This window comes from Trichosurus vulpecula, chromosome 3 (genome assembly GCF_011100635.1).
Source record: "Trichosurus vulpecula isolate mTriVul1 chromosome 3, mTriVul1.pri, whole genome shotgun sequence".
NCBI classification, from domain to species: domain Eukaryota; kingdom Metazoa; phylum Chordata; class Mammalia; order Diprotodontia; family Phalangeridae; genus Trichosurus; species Trichosurus vulpecula.
Window position 1 is genome coordinate 324674921 of NC_050575.1, and position 14421 is coordinate 324689341.

Genomic DNA, 14421 nt, shown 5'->3' on the forward strand with positions numbered 1-14421 from the left:
ATAGTCAAAGCTGTGGTTATTCTAGTAGTAGTGTATGGCTGTGAGAGTTGCACTATAACAGGGGTGGGGAACCTGTGGCCTTGAGGCCGCATGGGGCCTTCTAGGTCCTTGGGTGCAGCCTTTTGACTGAGTCCAAGTCTTACAAACAAATCCTTATATTAAGGGAATCTGTTGTGTGCAATTTGGATTCAGTTAAGGGGCCACACTTGAGGAACTAGGGGGCCACATGTGGCCTTGAGGCCACAGGTTCCCCACCCCTGCACTATAAGGAAAATTGAGTACCACAGAACCGAAACTTTCGAATTATGGTGCTAGAGATTTTTGAGAGTTCCTTGGAAAGCAAGGAGATCATATCAATCAATAATTAAGTAAATTAACTGACTATTCATTGAAAGGATAAATGCTGAAGCTGAAACTTAAATACTTTGGGCACATGAGAAAACAGGACTCACTGGAAAAGACTCTAATGCAGGGAAAGATTGAAGGCAAAAGGAGAAGTTGATAGCAGAGGGTGAGATGAAGAGATAGTGTCATCGAAGCAATGAACATGAGCTTGGACAGATTTCAGGAGATAGCAGAGGACAGAAAGTTGTGGCATGCTATGGTTCACGGGGTCATGACTAGCAAGACACACCTGAACGACTGAATAACAACCAAATGTATTCACTATCCCATTCAACACAATGGTTCTTCCAAACCTTTTCATCCCTCCCCAAACCTCTTGTGGCTTCCTCTCTCAGCACCTTCTTAGCTGAGAAGCTTGCCTCATATTTTACTGAAAAATTGAGGCTATTTGCTGAGAGCTGCCTCTTCCCCCCTCCTCCTTATCTCACTTCACCCACATGCCTTTTGCCAATAACTCCTCCTTTCCCCATATCTCACATGATAAGATGCCCTTCTCCTTGCCAGGACAAACTCCTCTGCATGCACAAGTTATCCCATTCCATCACATCTTCTCCGATAGATTGCCCTATCATCTCCACCCTCTTATTTATCTTCAATCTCTCTCTGTCTACTGGCCACTTCACCATAGCCTGCAAACATGCCTATGTCTCCTCCATCACCAAAAAAGCCTCACTTGATCCATACATCGCTACCAGCTATCATTCCACATCTGTCTTCCCTTTTGTGGTCAAACTCTTTGAAAAGGCTGACTACAATAGGTGCCTCCACTTCCTTTCCTTTCACTGTCTTCTTAACTCTACAATCTGGCTTTCCACCTCATCATTCAACTGATGTTTTCTCCACAGCTACCAATGATCTCTTAATTGCCAAAACTAACAGAATTTTCTTGATTTTCATCCTTCTTGACCAACTTTATACTGCTAATCACCTCTTTCTTCTTGATAATCTCTTCTCTTTAGGTTTTCATTAAATACTTTCTTTTTGTTTTCCTCCTACCTATCTGACTATTACTCCTAGTCTCCTTGCTGTATAATTCATCCAGGATACATGCACTGTGAGTCTCATGAGACTCTGTCCTGGGCTCTCTTCTCTTCACCCCTTATACTGTTTCACTTGGTGAGCTCATCAATTCTTATGGATTCAGTTATCATCTCTATGCTGATGATTCCCAGATCTGCTTGTCTATTCCTAATCTCTCTGCTTACCTCCAGTCTCACATCTCCAGATGCCTTGTTGGGTATTGCCAACTGTATATCCTGTAGACATCTTAAACTCAACATACCAAAAACTGAACACATCATTTGTCCCCTCAAACTCTCCCTTCTTCCTAACTTCCCTATCACTGTTGAGGGCACCACAATTTTTCCTGTTACTCACATTTGCAACCTAGGTATTATATATCCCTGACTCCTCACTCTCAGTTGCCATATCCAATCTGTTGCCAAGGCCTTCATAAGATCTCTTCCATTTGTCTCCTTCTCTCCTCTTACATAGCCACTACCCTGATATAAGTCATTATATGGTTATATGGGGTCATGACTAGCAAGACACACCTGAACGACTGAATAACAACCAAATGTATTCACTATCCCATTCAACACAATGGTTCTTCCAAACCTTTTCATCCCTTTACCATTATTACAATAATCTATGAGTGAATCTTCCTGCCACAAGTCTATCTTTATTCCTGTTTATCCTACATTTGGATGTCAAAGTGATATTCCTAAACCACAGATCTGACCATGTCATCATCCTCTAAGATCAAATATAAAACCCTTTGGTGGGGGGCAGAGTAATTTGCTCCAAATATTTTTTTTCCCCATTTACTTTCTTCTCTTCTAACTTTAGCTTCATTGGCTTTGTTTGTGCAAAAACTTTCTAATTTATTGTAATCAAAAGTGTCCATTTTACCTCCTATGATCTTCTCTATCCCTTCTTTGCTCATGAACTTTTTTCCCATCCATTAATCTAACAAGTGATTTTTTTCCTCACTTCTCTAATTTATCTATGATATCAGACTTTTTAAGTTCATCTTTGCCAATTTGATAGGTGTGAGGTGAAAGCTCAGTGTTATGTATTTTAATGCTCATTTATTTTATTAATTATTACTCATGTAGAGCTATCTTTCATTTAGTTAAGAGTTTGTAGTTCTTGTTTTGAGCACTTTCCATGTCTTTAAAAAAAACACAACTGTGTTTGCTAATGAGTTTCCTGTGCATCTATATCAGCCTCTTTCAGCCGATCCCTTTTTTCTTCCTTGTTGGCATCATTGCTGTTTGATGTGTTATTTATTGGTGACATGTTTTGCAAATGTTATAAAATATATCTCAGTTGAATGGAAAAAGTGATATGTAAGCAAAATGCCTTGTGAAATTTGAAGAAAAATAGGCCTTGTGGAAAAAGCCATTGAAGGACTACTATAGTAGAAAATGCAAGATCCAAACTAAATGTAAGAAACCTCTTTTATTTGGACCCCATTAATTCAATTCAGTTCAAGAAACATTTATTAAGTATGTATAATGTGAAGAAAATTGTGCTAGTTGCTAAGAATACAAAGACAAAAACAAAAACAGTCCCTACCATTAAAACTAGGGGCAGTTCAGTGGTAGAGTGGATAGAGTGCCAGAAGACTCCTATTCCTGAGTCCAAAGCTGGCCTCAGACACTTAGTAGCCGTATGACCCTGGGCAAGTCACTTAACCCTGTTTGCCTCAGTTTCCTCATCTGTAAAATGAACTGGAGAAGGAAATGGCAAACCACTCCAGTATCCTTGCCAAAAAAGCTCCAAGTGAGGCCACAAAGTCAGACACAACTGAAATGACTGAATATCAAATAACTTTAACATTTAAAAAACCCACCTGTGGCATTTCTCTCATTCTTCATGGTCTTTTGCATAACACTGGCAGCATCTTAATATTTCATATTTTTTTTCCATAACATGGCATACAGTTTAATCCTGAGGTCTTCAAAGACTCTTCAGAGAGCAGATAGCATCATATCTGAATTACTTGGGACAAGCAATAATTTTGACATGGTTCCATTTTGTGAATAGTCATGCATGTGCCTCTGCTAACACTAGGCTGACTCAGAGTATCTAACTTTAACCAGAAGAAAGTGGATTTATCTACTTTCCTCACATTTAATTAGTTCTGTGTCATTTGAATAATAGGGATAGTGACATATCTACATTTTTAATTGTTGTCTTATGTTGTGTTTTTCATTCTTTGGTTATTAAGAATGTATATTACTTCAAGGAAGTATGCAAAAGTTATAACTCTTTAAAGAGTACACTTCAATAACTGTAAGAGATATTGCAAAGGCTGTTGGTATAGAAGTCAAGAGTTTCAAGGATTATTCAAGTCCACACTGAAACCAAATAAGTTGCATCAAAGTACAAAGGAAAATGCAGTTGAGTTAAAATGAAACTAAAAATTGACAAACTATTATTGCAAAACAATTTAATTAATCTTCCCAAAACAAGCAAACATCTTTAGAGGGAACAAGCAAATGGTGTGATTGCTATTGACTCCTTTACAATAAGGTTTGAAGTTGGAAGAACAGTGAAAAGACCAGTTTTTTTTTCCTTTAAAGGCTACTAACCCCTTCTTTCAAGAAACAACAACTTATCCTAGTCAAGACAATCCAAAGATTAGTGTACTAAAGATTGGGAAATGGTCATTTATACTGAAGAAACTTACTTTTTTTCCACTTAAGGGTGTTATCAAAACCATTGTCAGAAGTTGAGAAGAGCATATAATATATATTAAGTATCTCCATTAGACTTTAAAACATTCACCCAAAATAATATCTGGGCAATTTTTATTTCCAGTGGGCCTGGAGATATTAATGGTGTCTAATAAATGTATGGATATGCTGAGAAGTAGAATTGTCTTGGAATTATAGAAATTCTCAAATAGAGATTGAATGCTATATGTGACATGGGCTTACTCTATGACCCAAATTGTGGAAGGTTAAGAAAGTTATCCAAGATGAAGATAAATGTGCTTCATTGCCCTTGAAATTTGCCTGATTAAAACCCCACTGAAAACTGATGGGCTATAATCAAGAAAAGATTTGGGAAAAAAATGGACTATTTGTCAAAAATATGCTGTCCAATGTGATACAAATATGGGTTCATGATGAATTAAAAGTGTCAATGTTTTGTGAACTCAATGTTGAATTGTATAAAACAAGTGATTACAACTAAAGGATGTGGTGCACATTAAAAGATTTAAAGGCATAAAAAGTTATGAGGTTTATTGTATAAGGCAATACATTTAGTTATTTTGCTTTGTCCCAGTTAATCTGAACCCTATTGTAGGTATTCTCTCACTATCTCCTTACTTACCTTAGATTTCAAGTTGTTATCAGATATTTTTGACTTGTTCTTTCCAGTCCAAAAATAATGTTCCTCAGCAGAGAAATAGAAACCAAATGAGTTGAATTTTTTTTTCTGCCCTTTCTATCAACAATGATCACTCTCCTATCTGGCATAAATACCAGTCCTTTTCTCTCTTTGATCCTAAGTTGGTTTATCAGCTCCCTATGCATCCATCCTAATATCTTCAAGATAGCTCCCCCATCCTTCATCAGGGAATTAGAATGAATTTCCATATATTTGGGAGAATTAGCAAAAGCATGTACTTTGTACCAAACTCTTTTGTGGCAAAGTATAGCCATGATGTCTATCAAAATAGGTATTATGCTGAAAATTTCATATGACTTTGGAACAATATTATCCCTAATGCTAATTTTCAAAAAGAACAGCAAGTGTGATAATTAGGTTTTGTGAAAGTTTTTATCTCTAAGAAATTAGAAAGAAGCTTTGATTGGGAATACTTACCAATAAATTAAGGTAATTAGCTCTCTTTGAGGTCATTACTGCCCTATCATACTCTGATATTTTGTTAGATTATGTTTTATTTTTAGCAATTAATTGGTTAATTATATAGCTTAGAAGACATGAAAGTGATTAGTAAATTACTAAAATAAAATGCTTTTCTTTATGGAAAATAGAGGCTATCTCTTAGTCCATACAGTAAAACATTTTTGGTGGCAAATTGGGCAGGTTTTTAAAATGCATTGACTGTAATCATTTTCTACTTTTCCCTACAACTTGTTTTAAATTTTTATATTCCAGGGATCTTTACAAAAGGACAGCTGAGTCTTGTAGAGCTCATCCATCAATATATTCGTTATGATGAGATCCACGAAGCAATAAGCGTCTTAAGCAGCATGAACTGGAATACTATGGGTCATCAGTGTTACATGAGCATGAGTGCCATCGTCAACCATCTTCTTAGACAACGGCTAACACCAGAGAGAGAAGGTCAGAGTTAAACTGTAATTCTTTAGTGCATCTTATCTATGAAACCATCTTCATCTTTTTTCCTTTTTGTTGTTGTTGTTGGTTTTTTAGTTTTGGGAGGAAATTGGGGTTAAATGACTTGCTTAGGGTCATACAGCTAGCCAGTGTCTGAGGCTGGATTTGAACTTAGGTCCTCCTGGCTCAGGGCTAGTACTCTATCCACCACTGCACCACCTAACTGCCCCCATCCTATTTCTTTTGCTTTACTTTTTGAATCTTCTAGTTTATTATGAATTTAAAATCACCACCAAACAAGAACATTGTTTATGAAACTGTCAATTTGTTGCAGTTTGGTTTTTTAGGTATATATTAAATTTAACAGTTGTAACATGATAGCCCTGTTTTTGTCCTTATCTGAAATGTATATGTGTGTATATATACATATAGATGTATATATGCATATATATGTTAATCAGTTATTTTTCTTTGATCCTCGTAAGAGCCAAAAAGTAAAGCAAGCCATTCCAAGGCTCATTGAAATTAGGATATTTGCTAACCATTGCATTAGTAGCAGAGATGAGTCTTAAACCCAGATCATCTCATTTGGGGTACATTATTCTTTCCACCATCCTATGATCTTAGAATCATAGAGTTCAAGCTAAGTGAGTCCTTAGAGGTCATTTCATCCAGCTTCTTCATATTAGAGATGAAGAGCAGAGATCCAGGCAGCCAGGTGGTACAATGGATGAGAGAGCTCTGGACCTGGTTTCAGAAAGACCTGAAGTTAGCTTCAGTTGCTTTCTAGCTGTGTGACCCTGGACAAGTTCCTTAATGCCATCTGTCTCAGTCTCCTCATCTATAAAATTGGGATAATAATAACATCTTCCTTCCAGGGTTATTTTGAGGATTAAGTGAGACAATATTTGTAAAGCATTTTGTAAACCTAAAAGCACTATATAAATGCTAGTATTATTAGCAATCATTAAGTGCCTTGCCCAAAATTACACAGATAGTAAGCAACAAATCCAGGATTTTAATCCAGTTTCTCTGACTCCAGATCTAACATGTTTTCCACCATACCATGTTCAATGATTCCTCCTTTGTTAATTTACTCAATTAATGTCAAGTATACAGTTGCATTTAAAAAAAATAAAAGGACTGCTTTTGTAGTAGTCAGTAGAGTCATTTGAGACCAGGAGAGGGGAAGTGATTTACCCAAGTTGATGCAGGTTATGAGTGGCATAGCTAGGGTAAGAAACCAGGTCCTCTACCTGCGAATCTGGTGCCCTTCTCATTACACTGGAATTGTCTCCATATCACAGAAGGTGCTCATTTAATCCTTTGGCATATAATCTTGGAATGCTTTTAGATACTCCCGCGACTGGTTCGGTATTGTTCCATTTTCCACTCATAGAAATGTTGGACCACCTCGAAGAGCAAAGGGGCATTTGTCTGATGTCATGAAGGTGGCCTTAACTGTAGCAGTTTTAGAGACCCAAAAGAAAGTGGCAACAACCCACTACCCTGGTTAGTCTACACCATGGGCATTTGCTCAACTTGCTCTGTGGCAGTGATCCAACCAATTCGGACTACTTCCAATATTTCTCTCCACTTAAAAAGAATATGTTAGCAGCTAATGAATAATAGTTCTCATTTACATGGTACCACATAGTTAGACAAAGCTTTCCTCAAAACCACTCTGTGAGGTAGGTAGTATTGGGACTGTTATCCCTGTTTGAGAGATGAGGAAATGGAGGCTTAGGTGAAATTACTTACTCAAGCTCACACAGCTAATAAAAGCCGGTAGGAACTTTTGAGTTCCTCTCTTCCAACCCCTTAATTTTATAGATAAAGAAACTGAGAATCTGAGAGATTAAGGGATTTGAAAATCAGCCCTTAAGTGCCAGGCCTGAGCTTTGAACCCGGGGCTCTTTCCCTTGCATTTTACTTCTAGTTATGAATATAATATTTCTGATATCAGCAGGTGGGCACACCTAGGATCAGATATATACCATTGAGTAGTGAAGCTCCCAAAGACCTTTGCTGTTATATGGGCCTCTCATACCCAGGCCCCAAACTTAGTTCAAGGAGGAAGGATTAGCCTTCAGGAGGGAGAACAAAGAATGACACCAGTCCCCCCGAGTGTAAATTTCAGGGGCATTTGCTAATATGCAATATAAGGATATCTTTAAAAGTATAAAACTTACATGAAACTGGAATATAGAAAATATGCACATTATAAGTAGGTGGTTATGTTGTTTTTTTCCCCATAGATCTGACAGACACATTTCTAAAAATTTCAGATTTCTTTTCCGCCAAGATTTATTCCATATCTAACCAATTTACCATGGTAATGTTTTCCTTTTATTAAGGAACCCCAGTGAGTCCTTTTCTTTATAATAATGTTATAGTTATCTTTGAGATCTTCCTTTCTGTCTTCAGTATCAAGCTGGGCTATCTAATGAATCTATAACTGTGCTGATGGTTACTTGTATTCCTTGTAGGTTGGAACATTTCAGATGCACAAAACATACTGTCAAGAAAACAAGCAATGCAAAGAGGATCCAGCTTGTTTTTGCAATCACATCGCAATATTCCATTTTAATCTAAATTGACTGCTGCTTTGAAAGAAAGTATCCTTCAAATTCAGCTTATCTGACACTCTAAAAGTGAGATAATGAAAAACTTAGTTTACCAACAGTTTGGCCAAGTACAAAGCAATGCTTTCAGATCTGACAAACTAAAAACTTCTTAATTGTGCCTAGATTTTCACTAAATGCTAAAATGAATCATTCTAATTCATGGAAGAATCAGGGCTTTGACTTTTCTCTGAGCTGTAGTAACTGACCTTCACTGTCCATCCCTCCTGCCACCTGCCACTGCCTTGGCTTCAACTTCAATTCAGTTTAATAAACATTTATTAAGCACCTACTATGTGCCAGGCACTGTACTAAGCACTAGGCATACAAAAAGAAACAAAAGACAGTCCCTGCCCTCAAGGAGTTTATAATCTAATGGAGTTTCTCTAAGACCCATACAAATCTGTCCACAGAGGTTTCATTCACACTAAAGTATAAAGGACTGATAGCGACCTACATAAATGAGCTGGGAGGATTTTAATAGAGTCAGGAACCATAGACTAAAAAAATAGAACATTCTAGTTGCATTTCAGGCTTTTGTCAACAGATCATATGGGCAAGACTTGATGCCCTTGAAATCACATTGTGCAAGCCATATGCCTACACCTACTCTTTCCTACACGTAATTGTGGTGCTAGTTCTAATACGTATTCATTTGTTCACTTAAGCATTAGTGCACAATGTACTGATTCCACTCCCCTGTCAGGAAAGGGAATTTTTCCTCCCTTTGGTTAAAGAGAGCAAATGTCAAGTTTGTGAGTTGATTTTACTGGAAAAACTTGTTCAAACTGTGTTACTTTGATGAGTCACTGTTTTAATTACCCATTTGCGGTGAGAGGTTGGTTCATTATGGATTTCTTCACTTTTGACAGCTTTTTGTTGATCAGAGTCATTGTCAGCTTAGCCTTAAGTGAAAGTTTATACACAGGTTTGTTTTTGTACCAGCTGTCATATTTTAATTTCATCTTTCCTGCAACAAGCTCATATTTCATCTAAGTCGGCAAAACCTGACTGACTGCAAACATGAGCGCTCCCTTGTAATTGAAGCAGCTTCCCTTGTCTCAGTGCTGTCTCTGTTTGAACTCCACAGCACAGCTTGAGGCAAGCCTTGGATCCTTCTATGCTCCAACAAGACCCCTCTCCGATACAACTATATTGGAATATAGAGACCCAATCAGCAAATACGCAAGGAGGTTCTTCCACCACTTGCTCAGGTGATCGATCGACAGTTTTCACTTTGATTAGTTTCAAAATTAATTGCATAGTTCAGTGGTCATATGTCTTAATTAAAGTATTCTTTAATATCATTATCTGTGGTTTTCTTTTTATCAGTCCACTCTAGGAAGAAAAAGCACCTACCTTCCCCAATCATGGTTTACTTAATTGGTTCTTGTTTTCTTTTTAAGCATTATAATGGAGCATTGTGGAGGGCCCTTCCCTCACTGATACCTTTTAATATGTCACTCCTTCTCTTTTCTTCTGTGAAAAGGATGATCACATGTGTGGTCAATTTTTAATTTAACTTGGTTGTATTTCTAACACAAAGGAAACTTGAGAGTTTTAAAGGAATACTAGAAATGCAAATAAGTAGGCTGTCAGCTAAGGATACTTTTAACTGGAAACCTCTAAAATGTAAATCATTTACTTCCCTCACTTTCAGAGTTATTATTATGGAATGGCTCTTCCATTGTCTCATCAGGTAATGGCATGTAACTTTACTGTATCTCATTTAAAATACTTAGCAAATAGGTAAAATCATTCAGACTTGTGACAAAGAATTAAATAATGTAAGCAACAAAGAAAAACCATAAAAAGTCAAGATATTATCACCACATATAAGATGTAATAATTTTTAGTGCCGTACACCAAAAGGAAAGAGCTATTTCAAAATGATAATTTCACAGCTAGACTATTATTATTATTATTATTATGTCTTTAAGAATCGTACTTTTAATTTTTTCAAATTAATTTCACATCTTTCATTTAATTTCTTTTCAGAAAATCTGTGTGTTAGGTATGGTGATCATCATTTCACCAGTTAACAAACTGAGGCAACAGAGAAATTAAGTGACTCAAGTAAATCATATAGCAAGATAGTGATAGCAGCAGGATCTCTTGACTCAACTGAACATGCATTTTATTAAGCGCCTACTAAGTGCAAAGCCTTGGAGATGCAAATACAAAAACTGAAATATTTCCTGCCTTCAAAAATCCTATGTTCTGTTGGGGGAAAAAACATACATGAGAATAAGTAAATACAAAATAATTCTGTCATCTAATAGTGTGATAGATAGAATGCTGGACTTGGAGTTGGAACACCTAGGTTCAAATCTCACTTCAGATATTTACTAGGCAAGTAATCAGGTACAAATTATTTAACCTTACACAGTCTGTTTCCTCATCTGTAAAATGGGGATATTAATACTTTTGTACTACCTAACTTCCAGGAAGGTAGTATGAAAAAAAGTGATTTGTAAACTTGAAAGCACTGTGTGAATACGAGTTTTCATTTTTATTTTATATCCTCTATACAAAATGATTACTGGAAACTTTCACCTAGTACAGAATAGAATGAATGAATGGCAGTCTTTGCTGTTTGTCTATCTACTCACCCTTTAATCTCCCCTTCTTTCCCCTCTCCCCCGCCAAAAATAAGGACACAGAGAAACTTTGAATTGGCATGGATACTTATTATTTGTTCAGGTAATTTGAGCGCTGGATCAAGATATATGGGAAGAACACTGTACTGTAGTTTTTCATTTTCCACAATTGGGCTTCTATTTTCGATGTGGTGCTTTTAACTTTGACTAGTGATAAAGGCTGTGAAAAACAAAGTATCCTTAAAGGTTCCGAAGTGTTCATATGTCGCTAGAATGTGGTCTTCAGTTGAATACTTTTTCTGAATGACTTAATGTTGGTGTATTCCAAGTGACTTCATATTGGATGAATCAAGTGTCTGTGCAAGTGAGAAAGCACCAATAACATATGGGACTTCTATTTATATTTTGACTTAGGTAGTTGTGAAAATCTGTTTGAGATTCATTCCCTCGGTTATCCAGAACTCTGATTTGGTGGGCTTCTCCAGAATGGAGACGGTGTGGAGTAGTAGAGGAAGGAAGGGAAGAAAATGATGATAACCACCTGCAGATTCTCCCTATCTGCCACACTGCTCCACATAGAAATAGATTCTCTGTTATTTTTCATGTTTCTTGGCCAAGTCATTTTCTCACCTCCCTCCCAGAGGACCAGGCTATAAAAAGGTAACTGACAAAGAAGTTTGAATTCTTCTTTCTGGCTCATCTCGTAGACATCCTGCTGCTGTGGCCTTGGGATGTTGATCTTCACGCAGTCTGCAAATATGGGACTTTGGAGGATATTGATGTGTTTTTACTAATGTCGTAGTGTAATTCTGCCTTTAGTATAGCATTCTATGAGTGGCTACATAGTTGTTAGGATTAAATTTTTTAAGACTAGCTCTTCCACGTTGTTGTTTCTGTAATTGTACTTTTCCCTCTGGGGTGTGCTGGATTTTTTTCCTTTTCCATATCTTACTACTGCTCCAGTTATAATGATTTTTATTAGTTCTTCTGACAGTAAGCCACAAATAAGTGTTATGGGGGGAAAAGATTAAATACAGGGAAAATTAAAAGAGATTGCTAAGTCAGAGACATATTTTGTGTCTAAACTACTGCCAAGTTTGTCCTCTGCTTAGGGGGAAAGGAACAGGCCAAGTGCCTTTTTACTTTAGTGAATTACAAGTATAGCACCTCCCACCCCTGTATTTTCATTTGGTTGTTCATTCCTTTAACATGGAATTATGAGAAAAGCTACTAAATATCTAAATACTCAGTCAGGAGCAAGCATGAAGACTTTTAATGTTAGTTTGCGGCAACAATCTTGACACTGCTTTTGTAACAGCACCAAAACTATTTGCATGGTGTCTGGGTTTCTTAAACTTAGGTACAGAGAGTTTAATTTTTTTTTGTTTTGGCTTTTCTTTTATTTTGCTGGTTTCTAATCTTTACTCTAGAAAATATGCAAATCATAATTGTAACCACTTTGAACTTTGTGCCCAGAAGATTGTGCCCTACTGATCTCCACCCAGGTCCAAGAAATCTTAAGTCTCAGCCACTATCTTCCCATGCAAGTTTAGGCAAGATTTTATGGTTTCAAGATCCTGGTTTCTCTAGCCAAAGATAATACTGACCAGCTCTGTATCCTTAAATGCAACAGCCTCAAGTTGTTGCTCCACACGTTCCACCGAGTACTGTAAGGGTTTTGTGATTCGACTCCAGTCCAAAAGTTTTGTGATCTTTTTTTTTAACTTGTTTAGTTTTTTAATTGTTAAAGTTAGTGTATCTCCTTGTTATATTTTTCTCATTGAGGTCTTAAAATGCTTACTAGTAAAACTACATTGTGGTTTTAAAAATTCACCCACTTTAATGCATTTTGGGTCACATCAAATGAGATTAGCAATATTTATTCCTTACTTATAAGGGTTGAAATACTTGACCTAAAGAATCTACATTCAGACATAGGAAGGTGACAGCCTGGCTTAGTGGGTAGAGTGCTGGACTTTGAGTCAGGAAGACCTGAGTTTTAATCCTGCTTCAGACACTTACGAGCTGTATGACCATGGGCATGTCCTTTAGTTTCTCTGAGCCACAGTTTCCTCATCTGTAAAATGGGGTAGTAGTTACCTTATAGGGTATTTATGGTAAGGATCAAACAAGGTCATGTATCTAGAGCATTTTGAATCTATCAGGAAGTACAGTAGAGAGGGCACTGGGCCTGGAGTCAGGAGGGCCTGAATTCAAATGCAGCCTCAGATAATTTACTAGCTGTATGACCCTGGGCAAATCATTTACTATCTCTCAACCTCAGCTACTCATCTGTAAAACAAGTGCATTGGACTCAATGGCCTCTAAGACACCTTCCAGGTCTAAATCTATGACCCGTGCTTCGAACAGAGGAGGTGGAAAGGCAAAAATTAGGAAATCTGTCCTCCTTATATCCCTTTCCTAATCATCTGTATCTCTGCGTTACCCAAGGAAGCAATATTCATAAAGAGGAAGACTTCATATGATAACCAAGATACTGAAAAACAATCTAATTTTAGAATTGGAAGAGACCATGAAGATATGGTTCAATTCCATCATCTTCCAGATGAGAAAACACAAAGAAACTAAATGATTTACCCAAGACTACAAGGCAGATCTTCTGATTCTCAAATTGGTTTACTTAATAAATCTTTAATAACCTCCCCAAATTTTAGTTTTATCTGGCATAAAAAAATAAACAACATGGCACAGAGGGTAGAGAACTGGCCTGGAAGACCTGGGTTTAAATCCTGCTTCTGATATATATATACTGACTGTCGTACTCTCAGCATGTAAATCACTTAATCTCTCAGTGCTTGAGGCAACTCTCTAAGATTATAGATTGCAGAGAAAGTTCTGACTTGCATTGGTGGAGAAAGCTTCCCCTCTTGGAAGTTCTTTTTACCAATGAAATCACAGATGTCCAGTCCTTATCCATAGCCTAGGATGAAATGCTAAAGTTATCATATGAATGACTAACAATAGAAAGGTAGATCTTTGATAATCATGTGGCTCCTTCAAATTAGTTTGTTCAGGTGTCAAATGCTACCATCATGGAACTAGATTGAAATGTAATTGGGAAATATTTTTTAGAAAATATAAAAATACAATAGAACATAGATATTGTTAATATACAGAATCAGAAAGACTCATCTTCTTGAGTTCAAATCCAGTAGCTGACACTTACTAGTTGTGTGACTCTGGTCAAGTCACTTAACCCTGTTTGCCTCAGTTTCCTTATCTATAAAATAGGCTGGAGAAGGAAATGGCAAACCACTTCAGTGTCTTTGCCAAGAAAACTCCAAATGGGGTCATGAAGAGTCAGACATGACTGAAAACAATTGAACAACAACAGGGTAGATATGGGCTGCAATGATCCTTACATAGGTTTAGTGCTACCCCCGCGTCTATTTGAGTTTGATATCGCTGATCTTTTAGCAATGGGGAAATTTCTTAACTGTCTCTTTTTG

The 14421-nt window shown here is 37.0% G+C and overlaps 1 protein-coding gene across 1 annotated transcript in view; it reads left to right on the forward strand.

Moving 5' to 3' along the window:
• Positions 1-14421, forward strand: part of LOC118843765 (WD repeat containing planar cell polarity effector) — a 397160-nt gene that overhangs the window by 209397 nt on the left and 173342 nt on the right. Inside the window, exons 12-13 of the mRNA XM_036751528.1 lie at positions 5545-5733; positions 9442-9565. Of these exons, the coding sequence (XP_036607423.1) occupies positions 5545-5733; positions 9442-9565 (313 nt within the window). The remainder of the gene's footprint in view (positions 1-5544; positions 5734-9441; positions 9566-14421) is intronic.